The 12,640-nt window shown below is 34.7% G+C and overlaps 1 protein-coding gene across 2 annotated transcripts in view; it reads right to left on the reverse strand.

Moving 5' to 3' along the window:
* LMLN (leishmanolysin like peptidase) overlaps positions 1-12,640 on the reverse strand; it is a 75,314-nt gene that overhangs the window by 31,242 nt on the left and 31,432 nt on the right. For both annotated transcript variants that reach the window (XM_061193192.1, XM_061193191.1), the window contains exons 8-11: positions 11,077-11,171; positions 7,117-7,234; positions 5,778-5,885; positions 2,754-2,830 (exon numbers count right to left, since the gene is read on the reverse strand). In XM_061193192.1, the coding sequence (XP_061049175.1) occupies positions 2,754-2,830; positions 5,778-5,885; positions 7,117-7,234; positions 11,077-11,171 (398 nt within the window). The remainder of the gene's footprint in view (positions 1-2,753; positions 2,831-5,777; positions 5,886-7,116; positions 7,235-11,076; positions 11,172-12,640) is intronic.

A 12,640-nucleotide genomic window follows, 5' to 3' on the forward strand; every position in this document is an offset into this window, starting at 1 on the left:
AAATATATAATGACATGTAGCCATCATTATTCTGTACAGTATCATACAGAATAATTTCATTGCCCTTAAAACCCTCTGTGCTCTGCTTGTTCATCCCTCCTTTCCCTTAACCCCTGGCAACCACTGATCTTTTTACTCTCTCCATAGTTTTGCCTTTTCCAGGATGTCATATAGTTGGAATCATAAGTATGTAGCCTTTTCAGATTGGCGTCTTTCACTTAGCAATATGCATTTAAGGTTCCTTCATGTCCTTTTATGGCTTGACAGCTCATTTCTTTTTAGCTCTGAATAATATTCCATTGTCTGGATATACCACAATTTATTTATCCATTCACATATTGAAGGACAACTTGGTTGCTTCCACGTTTTGGCAATTATGAATAAAGCTGTTATAAACCTCTGTATAGAGGTTTTTTTGTAGGCATAAGTTTTTAATCCATTTGATTAAATACCAAGGAGCATAATTGCTGGGTTGCTATGGTATGAGTATGTCTGGTTTTGTAAATCAATGCCAAACTATTTTCCAAAGTGGCTGTATCATTTTACATTCCCATCAGCAGTGTATGAGGGCTCCAATTTTCCCACATCAATATTTGCCATTGTCTTTTTTTTTTTTTTCTTTTTTTGGCCTTGCCGCATGGCTTGTGGGATCTTAGTTCCCTCACCAGGGACTGAACCTGCACCCTCGGCAGTGAAAGCGCGGAGTCCTAACCACTGAATTTCCTGCCATTGTCTTTTTTATTATAGCCATCCTAGTGGGAGTGAAGTAGCACTGTTGTTTTCATTTGCATTTCCCCAATGATGCCGAGAATCATTTCATGTGCTTATTAATCATTTGTATATCTTTAGAGAAATATCTATTCAAATCCTTCACCAATTTTTAAATTGAGTTGTCTTTTTATTTCGAGTTGTAAGAGTTCTTTATATATTCTGGGTACTAGATCCTTATCAGATAGATAATTTGCAAATATTTTCTCCTTTTGTGAGTTCTTCCCACTTTCTTGATAGTGTCCTTTGAAGTACAAGTATTTAATTTTGATGAAGTCCAATTTATCTATTTTTTCTTTGGTTGCTTGTGCTTTTGGTGTCATATCTAAGAAATCACTGCCTAATCTAGTATCATGAAGATTTACACCAATATTTCCTTCTTAGAGTTGTATAGTTTTAGCCTTATATTTAGATCTCCAATCCATTTTGAGTTAATTTTTGTATATCATGTGTGGTAGGGGTTCATTCTTTTGTATATGGATATCCAGTTGTCCCAACACCATTTGTTGAAAAAACTATTCTTTTCCCATTGAATGGTTTTGGCACCCTCGTCAACATCTTTACTCTTAACCATTATATATGTATGTGTGTGCTTTGGTCGTGATGTATTTCTCACTGTGTGAGACACCATGCCTAAAAAACTTCTAAACGACATTTTGCAGAATGTGTGAAGGGCTTTGGGCAGTAGAAAGGACCACTTGAGATGCAGGGAGACATTAAAAAAAGGCTACTATAGTAATCCAAGGAAAAGATAATGGTGGCCTTGATAAATGTGACCCAAAAAGTAGACAGACTCCTGGGATACTGAAGAGCTAAAAATTAAGCAAGATTTATGATTGATTAGATGTGAGAGGTAGGGGGAGGGAGTTGTCAAGGATGATTCCCAGGTTTCTGGATGGAAACATGATAATGTCTTTTACTGGGAGAAGGAATTTAGCTAATCTACACTGAAGTCTTATGGATTTATGAAAATTAATTTCCACATCTACAATTTAAAAATACTGCCAGATACTTAGAAACATCTGGCTCATTTTTCTCTTGCATCAGAAAAAGGAAGAAATGCTTTAAAATTCACCAGTGCCATGGTTTCACTAGTGACTCACACACTCCACAGTGCTTCTATATCCTACTGGTATCTTAAAGAAACTAGCATTATTTACAGAAGGGCTATAAATAGGTTGTTAAACAGAGCAGCAGGACCACTTTTGTTGGCCATTGCTTTTTAGGGCTAAATGGGAAAGAGCTATAATGGCACTAAAAGGAATCCAGCATTTTTTTTTTCTTTTCAAAAATATGAATTTCCCTACTTGGTCCACTGAAAATGACGAGAAGCAATGACAACCCAGTAGAAATGAACACAGTCCCTAGATTGTGGTTTCTAAAAGCTATTCTCCATCAAAAGGAACATTCCAGTGCTCCTTGGAAGACTGGCTGATGCCAGATCTAGGATGATATAGGGTATGTGCAGATCAGCCTGGTACATCCTGCTATACCAAAAAGCAAGGAAGCTATCAAAAACTGAGACTTGTCAAAAAAAAAACCCAGGAGCCCACAGCGAAAAAGACTCCCACCGGAGTCATTTAAAAACAGTATTCTATTGCTTTACAAGAAAGTTCTACTGCCTTAAAAACCAGGAATCTATACATAAACCAATTTCACTTACAATTAAAAAAAATTGTTTATGTAAGCTTTTGCTTCATATCCGCATGGCCTCTACTTATTAACAAATAAATCTCATAATGCCAGGGATTTAGTTCTATTCATTACTATAGACCTCAGGGTCTCAAACATTTACTGAATGAATGAATGGAGCTGGTACAGGTAATGGATAGCTAACTGCACAAAATTTTAAAAATAGGTATATTTTACTTCAGTGTAAAATGTTAGTATTTTCTTAAGCTAATATTCATTTCATCTTAATAGCAATCTTAATATTCATTTCATTTTAATAAACAATTCATATAAAATTCTCACAGCTGTCTTACCCAGTGTCCTCCATTAACGCCAGAGTGATTCGAGAGAGGACTCGGTTCTGGGTTTGAGAACCAGTCATTGCTTCATTCTGAAAATCACCAACAGATTTTAATTAGAAGACTGGGCTCCTTGCAAGTCCCAATAATTTCCGTGAGTGCTTTGATGTATATTTAAAATGTTGCAAGTGTGAGAGGCTGACAAAATATTGACTTAAAATAGTGGAATACATAAGCCTTCTTTAAGATGACAAGACTGAAGCTTAAAGCAAAATCTACTTTCTGCCTCAAATGTCTATATTGTATACAATTTCCCTGTAACGATAGATAACTAGCATTTAGAACTCTGTGATGAAAATGAAGATAAATATATGGAAACAGAAATACTGTAAAAACATTACACTATTCAGGTAAAGTAAAGTGGGTGGTTGAGACAGATGCCCAGATAATGGAGTGGGGAATGGAATACTTGCCTGAATTACAAAGAAAACGTTTTTATAACCAACTTTCTATACTTTGCGATCACAGAAATACATATTAATATGCAAAACAAGTATCACAGAATCATAGGATCAAAGGAGTTGCCTGAGGGACCCAAAGTATCAAGGTCTACTAACTACCCAATGTCTTAATTTGTATAATAAAATTCCTACCAGGAGGTCACCTAATGGTAAGGACTTCACTGTCTCTTAAGGAAGCATATTCTATCTTTGGGAAGCTCTGATTATTCTTTTTTTTTTTTTTTTTTTGGGCGCCTGCACGGCTTGCAGGATCTAAGTTCCCAGACCAGGGATCGAACCCATGTCCTCAGCAGCGAAAGCGCGGAGTCCTAACCACTGGACTCCAGGGAATTCCTGTATTCTGCTAATCTTTATGTTGAACACTGGATGGCCATCTCAAGTACTTTAATATCATCTTTTTAAAAAATAGTTCAAGGACACAAAGTTGATTTCAGAGGAAAGGCAGCAGTTAATGAAACTAATAAAATGACTACTCTCAAGTCTTCTATTGAAAACTAAGTAAATTTTCATTTCTGGCTAATCTACAGCTTTCTAAAGGGAATCACTTGAGAAAACTGCTTAAGGAAAATAAAGAAACTTATTCCCATGTGAGAAATAAGTGTACATGTCTTCCATAAGTTTCTATCACTGTTACTTTGTGGTCACCTAGATAAGAACAGTCAGCACAAGCATTAATTTCACTCTTTTCATAATTTTGCTAACTTGGATCATGGTGTATGTAACCTGCAACTATTTAATTATTTAAACAGACGTCTAAAAAAAAAATACACACACACACACACACACACACACACCCCCTTTGACCCAGAAATTCCATTTCCAGGGATTTATCCTTCCTTTTTCTATATAAACAAATCTGATCTTGCATTAACTTTCTAGTTCTGCTCCCCTGGAAACCTAATAAGGGTGGAATGTCAACTGTGTTACTAGGCAACAGGACTTAAGGAAAAAAGACCACCTGTTATGCCTCTGGAATTGGGATTACTATAAATGAACATGAATACCTGTTGGTAAACCACAGTTTCGGACTTCTCTGTGTGCAGTGACTCTTATGGGTATGTCCCTTACAGGCATCTGGAAGTTATGTCTATGAAACTGTTAAAAAAAGATGTTGGTCCTCATTTGGGACATGGTACTTCTAAGCCAGGCTGGTTCTTGCACCCCTCTATTATGGTCTTGTGCTTATGGTATTTGAGCTGGAGGGAGAGGGAGAGAGGCATGGATGACAGCCCTTAGACTACTGTGTAGAGCACTAGAGAAATGCCTGACTCTGCCATGCTGGCATGCTGTACTTTCTTTCTTGTATCCTTCTAATGTTTTTTGAATGTGACCTGTTTAGGTCTTATAGGTTTGACTGACTGTTTAGTTGAACCTAAGAACACCTACTGGAATGCCACTCCTGTAAGGCACTGAAGATATAAATAAATTGCTCATTACAACATTTTTAAGACAAAAAATTTAAAACAATTATTCATTAAAAAGGATTGTTTTTACATTCATATAATACTATGTAGCTGTTTAAAAATAAGTAGATCCATGTATACAGTCTATTCTACTAATGCATGTATTTTTGTAATGTAAATGAGCTCATGTGAGACTAGTAAATAAGGGAATGACATCAGTATAAGATGGAATCATGTTGGTTCATAATGATTTCTCTCTGGATTTTAATGTTTTGTGCAATGGAGCAATAGCACCTAAATTAATCACTTTGCTGTACACCTGAAACTAATACAACATTGTTAATCAACTATGTTCCAATATAAAATAAAAATTAAAAAACAAACAACAACCCAAAATACACTAAGACAGTCGAACACAGCAACAGAGGAAAGCTGTGCTGTGTATGATGCTCATTCACTCCATGTTCTTCCAACTGGCTCAGTATGGCCAGAGGCTTTGTCTTAGAAGTGTTTGTTGCATTGTTCTCTTACCTTTGTACATTTTACTCTTGTCCCCATTATTCAGATTTATAGTCTCCCATCTATCTACCATTGCTTTTTGCTATTGTTTAAGGTAAAGAAATACTAGAGTAAATACAGGAGTTTATTTATCGCAAATATGATGTCTTTTCAGACTGAGCTAGTACTTTTATTATGACTTATTGCTTTTGTTAATAACCTGGTATTTGTGTTTCCTACAAGCCTGGTTATTTTTAGTGTTCGATTTTGAAGAAAGAGGTTCCTTAGGAAAGCATACATTGTATGACAGCAGAAGCACTTATACTGCCTTGGAAAGATGTCTAAGATATATTGTTAAATGAAAAAAGTTGCATAAATGTATGAACCTATTTAAAAAAAAACTGTGTGTTAGTGTGTCTGTCTATCTGTCTATCTAACATTTCTGGAAGGATATTTAAAAAACTTAAATAGTGATTACATCTGGAAAGTGGATCTGGAAAGCTAAAGGGGAAAGGGGCTTTAAAAAATTTTTAATTTATAACCTATTATATGTTTGAATAAGTTGAGTACGAATTCTTTTATTAAAGAAATCTAGTAAAATTCTAAAATAAACTGACCTCTAATAATCGCTTTTCCCAATGGTTGAGCTCAGTGCCCATACCACCTTGATTTTCAAGTTCCATTCCCTCCAGAATTGGACAGTTAAAGTGTTTTCGTGCTTCATCCTAAGAATCAGAAAAAAATAAGTAAATAAACCCTACAAAAGTCCAACATAATGGCAAACTCCTTACCACACTGGATATAATAAAGTAGTCATTAAAGAATTACTTTGGTGAGAAGAGAGAATGTCTTTTAAAAATACAGTTTTTAATATAATTAAATATTTTGATACTGTCACACTTTTCTTTGCTATTGAACTACTGTTTCTCTTAATATTTTTTCCTCTATTTGAAGATTTTGGCTTTAAGTCATATATTTCAAAAAAGTTATAGACTGGTATGATTGCCATTTGCAACTGTTGTGTCAACAATGATTTTAATGCAGGTATAAACTGCTCTTATTATGGATATAGTTTTTGTAAGAAAAATAAGTTGTTCATTAGAAAACAATTTTGTTCATTTGGTTTCGTCTGTCCTTCAGTTAGAGATTTCCAGGGATGGGAAATATCCCAAGAGCAGTGCAAAAGTTCAGAGGTCAGAAGGAGCTGTGTGTAGTCAAGGAAGGGGGAGAAGGGAGAATAGGTTTCTGTCATTAAATAAGAGGGTGTGATGATTAATTTTACGTGTCAACTTGGCTGGTCCACAGATAGCTGATCAAACATTATTCTGAATGTTTCTGTGAAGGTGTTTTTGGATGAGATTAACATTTAAATTAGTGGACTTTAAGTAAAGCCGATCACTCTCTAACATAAATGGGCCAGTCAGTTGAAGGCCTTCATAGAACAAAGGCTGACTTTACCCCTGAGCAAGAAGGAATTTTGCCAGCCGACTGCTTCTGGACTCAAACCACAACTCTTCCCTGAGTCTTCAGGTTGCCAGCCTACCTCATCAGATTTTGGACCAGCCAATTACTTAAAATAAATCTCTTTATCTCTTTCTCTCTCAACACATCCTGTTGGTTCTGTTTTTCTGGAGAACCCTGACTAAAACAGACTCCAAATGAAATGACCAGCAATTATGCATATAGTACCAGGGATCCTAAGAGGTATCACAACAGAGCACTGGTATCACAACTTAAAGCAGTGGGTAGAATGCAGCCATAAGAGTCATTGCCAAATTTCTGTTTCCTCAGATTGTGCTTGGCCTGTAGCTTTACTGTACTGCCTTTATTATGTTTCCTACTACAGGCTTTGAAATTTAATCATTAGTTCTTAAACAATAATGATTAGTAACGAAGGGACCATAATGAACGAAAAGAGCAGATGGCTCATGAGACATGAAGTTCAGTGATACTCACAACAACACGAGGTGTTATTAGAAGATACACAGTGTGAGGAACTCTCTTATTATCTCGAATATCCCACAATCTCTCCACTTTTTGAACTACTTTATCACTCCATTGATATAATCCAAGACTGCAATTAAAGAATAAAAAGACAGTCCTTTTTGCAAATTCACCACCACTTTAAGTGTAAAAGTGTTTATGAATATCAATATGAAATTAAAATATTTGAGCTTACTATACACCAAGTGCAAGCAAAGACTTGATAGCATTTTGTAATTTAATCTTTTCAATAACTTTATGAGATTATCATCACTATTTTGCAGATAAAGAGACAGAAGCTTAGAGAGATGAAGTAACTTGCTCAAATTCAAATAGCTAATATTTGGCTAAGATGACAATGAATTACTTCCTCTTACCAAATTTACTGGATAAAACAAAAGCATGTCTAGAGACATATCTTAGTACTGTACATAACAAAACTTAACAAAAGGTGACATCTTAATTTAGTGGGAAAGCATAATTTACTTAATAACTGTGCTGTAAAATTGGTTATCCTACTAGGAAAAACTAGAGTTAAATCCCTATTTTACCCCATATACAGAAATAAATTCCAGACAAATGTCAGTAAAAATGGCAGAGTAAGGACCTCTGAACTCCATGAAAGCAATGGGGAAAGTATCAAAATTGGCCAAATGAACTTTTTCAGAACTCTGGAAATTAACCAAAGGCTTGTAGTAATCCAGGAAGCACTTCTTTAAGAAAAATGGATGAATCTCAGAAAGAACAGCAAGCTTTGTGGCGTTTTCCCATGCCCTCTCTCCAGCTTTGTGGCAGCTTTGAAAACCAACAGCCCACAATCATGGTGAAAACCAGCAATCTGGCAGCCAGAGGGAGCAGAAGGGGGATGACTGGCAGAATGCATCAAAAAAAAAAACATGATCCAACTATGTCTACAAGAGACGCAGTTCAGAGTCAAGGATACAAACAGGTTGAACGTAAAAGGATTAAAAGCATGTACCATGAAAATAGGACTCAAAAAAGAGCTGGAACAGTTATACTAACATCAGACAAAATAGACTTTAAGACAAAAATTGTTACTAGAGACATTTTATAATGAAGAAAGGGTCAATCCACCAAGAAGACATAACAATTATAAACATGTATGTGCCTTACAAAAGAACCCCCAAATACATGAAGCAAAAATAAATTCTAAATGGATTAAAGCTATGAACGTAAAAAATTCAAATAATAATTTACCAGAAGAAATTTAGAAGAATATTTGTACAATCTTTGTAGGGCAGAAGAAACTTTCTTAAGCAATAAAAAAGATTAATAATATAAAATTTTAAAACTTTTCTGTATGGGAAACAATATGACAAATAAAAAGATAACTAAATGGGAGAAAACAATCTCATTTTGGGGACTCTATCTTGCACAAATAAAAGCACTACTACAAAAGTGTTATATTTATTATAGAAAATTATAATGGACATCAATTTTTTTTCCCCCTATAACCTGTATCATTTTTTTCTGGCTTTTTCCTAGATTACTTCTACCACTGACCCTATGAATCTCTCATTCTCACCAATAAAACAGAATATAAAAAGGCTATTTTTTCCCACCATTATTTTATGAAGATTTTACACATTTATTCAAAGAATTATATGGTGAACACCTGTATACCCAGTAACCATTACTTAGATTCTACAATTAACACTTTTATTTGTTGTATCATATATCTATTCATCTACCCATGCCTTAGAAAGATTATTCTTAATTCCTTTTCTTTTTCCATGGCAAGGAAATGTTTAAACGTAAATAGTGAACAAAGCCAACAAGAAAATAATCAGTTTTTACCTCATGATTAGTAACGAAGGGACCAATAATAATAATAATAATAATAATAATTGGACCAATAACTCCAATATCCTCTTCATCATTCACATTTCAAGATTAATGGTTTCTCCAAATAAATAGGTTAGGGCCAAATCCAACTCTTTCTATGTCTAACACCTGAATTTCTTATTACTCTATTATCTCCATTTATACTGTAAGATTTCCTGCTTTTGAGGAATATCCCGAATGTAAGAAAGAACTGCAAATTATCAGCTTAATTATCAGCTTGTGTGTAGGAATCTCTCTCCTCCTTACCTACATCACTACGTAGATGTTGCCTATCTCACTATTTATGTGTTTCCCATAAAGACCACAATTCTTAGGAAAGACCAGACTTCTCCCATACCACCAAATGATCACAATTTAGGAAGTAAAACATGTATTTCTACATTAGAATTGTTTCTTCACATGTACTCTAAAAAAATACTATGATGAATAAAGTACTATCTGTTTTAATATTTATTTACTTCTAGCTACCTAAATGGAGATCTTCGTGTGAGAATTAATTTTGTATTCTACATCCATATACCACTACTCTGATAAAGATATGGAACAGTGTCAGCACCCGAGAAGGTTTCCTTATGCCCCTTCTCAATCTGTTCAACTTGTATGGCATTTAATAGCCTGAGGTTTCAAGTAAAACTACTAATCTGTCTTTTATCGTTGACTGTTTTTAAACTCCATACAACTGAACTATGACTTTTTTTTTTTTTGGCTGCATTGGGTCTTCGTTGCTGCACACGGGCTTTCTCCAGTTGCGGCGAGTGGGGGCTACTCTTCATTGCGGTACGCGGGCTTCTCATTGCGGTGGCTTCTCTTGTTGTGGAGCACGGACACTAGGCGCGCAGGCTTCAGTAGTTGTGGCACACGGGCTCAGTAGTTGTGGCTCACAGGCTTTAGAGCACAGGCTCAGTAGCTGTGGCACACGGGCTTAGTTGCTCTGCAGCATGAGGGATCTTCCCAGACCAGGGATCGAACCCGTGTCCCCTGCATTGGCAGGTGGATTCTTAACCACCGTGCCACCAGGGAAGTCCCTGGACTACGACTTCTTTTATTGAACCTTGTAACTGTGATATTCATACACTTTATTGCATGCAGCAGTAATGTGTTCTTTTTAGTGCCTTGTAGTTTTTGGTTATAGGAATATATCACAATTTATTTATCCATTCTTCTATTGATGGACCTTTGGGTGGTTTCCATTTTTTGTTTGTTAATAACAAAACTGCCATGAACATTCATTTACATGTCTTTTTGTGGACATGTGCTCTTAATTTAGAGATTTATTTTTTATATAAATGCATGCAAATGGTTATAGTTCTGTGACTGATATTCTATATAAAATTCTTGATAATTTTTTTTTAGTAATTCTTGGTATTATTTCCTTTAGGCCCTGAACCTCTAGGTCACTGTTAATATGATGTGCTAAATAAAATACCAGTTAAAATATTGCCATGTACAGGCAATAATTATTAAAAAACCAAACTATAACCAACCCATATTTTCCCATGGCCTGACTCTCCTATAAAGTAATACAAGCTACAGAGTGGTGGAAAAGAGCTCTGCTTGGCAAAGAGTCCTGGCTCTTTGGATAAGTCACTTAAGTTTTCTCCATCTCAATTGTTTCATCTGTAAAATGAAAAGGTGAAGCTAAATGAACTCTTTTTTTTTTTATTGGAGTATAATTGTTTTATAATGTTGTGTTAGTTTCTGCTGTACAACAAAGTGCATCAGCTATGTGTATACATATATCCCATCCCTCTTGGACCTCCCTCCCACCCTGCAGCCCCATCCCATCCATCTAGGTCATCACAGAGCACTGAGCTGAGCTCCCTATGCTACACAGCAGGTTCCCACTAGCTAGCTATTTTACACATGGTAGTGTATACATGTCAATCCTAATCTCCCAATTCATCCCACCCTTATATCCTATCTTGTTTTAATAAGATAGGACATACAATCTTCTTAGGCTAGCCATAAAGCCAATATTATTTATGGAACTTAACATGCTATGGTTCTCAGATTCTAGTCTTAGTACTCTCCTAAAAGAGAAGAACAAGAACAAAAAAACCCAAATACCTATAGTTAAAAGGTGGGAGACCATCTGCAAATCTTGAAGTTAGAGGATTTCCATCTTTATCATGGTAGAATGCAAATAGCCCAGCAGAGAAACCCTGTAAGAAAAAGTTCAAAATGTCTTACAGTGAAAAATATCAAATCTGATTATAGATATCACAACATGCTACTATCAAAAGAGAACACTGATATAACCACGTAAAAGTGTCAGGCCAATACTTCTACAGGAACTTGCCATATACTGGAATTGGACTGAAATTAAGTGTTTCATATTATGAATTTTAAATTTCAATTACTTGAGATAATTCTAAGTGAGGAAACCGAAAGTAATAGTAACAAAGACATTCTTTGGTTGGTATAGACAATGCATTTATTTGTTTGAAGATGTGTTTATCATAGTTGGTCCTCTTCACATGAACTTACTAACAAACTCTACAATTGCAACCAGGGAATGTTACTATTAACAACAATTAACAATACAGTTTAGAGCAGGGGGGTGTGCTCGTAAGATCACTCATAAAAATTCAAAGTCTTTGATACCAAAGTCCATATTTAACATATATCTATATCTAAAATAAAAAAGACTATAAATGTGTGTTTATGTGGGTGGGGTGTATACGTCAGAAAAAAGACTGGAAACATATATCGAAATGTTAGCTGTGGTTCTTTTGGTGGTAGAGCAATGTGTAAAATCATCTGTATTTCTAAAAGTTTTTTACAATGTGAATTTGTGTGTTTATAATCACATTTTTAGACAGTATTTTTAAGAAGTCTTCAATTTTAATAAGATAGTAGCTACTTCACATAAAGGTATTCAAATTCCCATTCTCTATCCCCTCTCCCAAATAAGATGAGAAAATGGGCAAAAAAAAAAATTATTGACATTTGATATCTCCTATTTCATTAGTAAGATTTCTTTTCTTACTTTCTTTCCTAACCTAATAACTAAAACAAAGTGCTCTTGTAACTATTAATTTAAGTATGTTTTATACATTGAGACTATGCTATAGTTTATATCCAAATAACTAACAATCACAAATGATCACTTAATTAATCAATTTCTTTGGCAAATGTCTTTGCTTACATAACTGTGGCCTGTGTCATTCAAGGCTTGCCAAAATGATTAATGGAATCCACAGTATTCTTTTATTTCTACATTTCTTCTTTTTTAATCTCTGAAGATGCAAAGAATATTTAATGGAGTCAGCTAAGAAAATCTAAACAGTTTTTACTTTACAATTCACTGAGGTTATATAAAGCTTAAAATAGTATGCTGTGCCTCATCTTTCATAATATTCTAAATACACATTTTTTTCCACAATATAAATTTGAAAATTTTTCTAAGCACTCACATTTCAGAAGGCTTATCTGGTATTGAAAGCACCAGGAATGACTGTATTTGATAGCTAGAGCGTATATAACTTTATAGGGAATAAGTGTATTTGTTAAACATTTAATTCTTACCATCCTCCAGGATGGTTTTTGAGACAAACTAATATTTTTAGTTCCCTAGGTTTTTACAATTTTTTAAATAATTCAAATATACAAAAAAGTTTAAAAATCTAAT

This window comes from Eubalaena glacialis, chromosome 6, assembly GCF_028564815.1.
Source record: "Eubalaena glacialis isolate mEubGla1 chromosome 6, mEubGla1.1.hap2.+ XY, whole genome shotgun sequence".
NCBI classification, from domain to species: Eukaryota; Metazoa; Chordata; class Mammalia; order Artiodactyla; family Balaenidae; genus Eubalaena; species Eubalaena glacialis.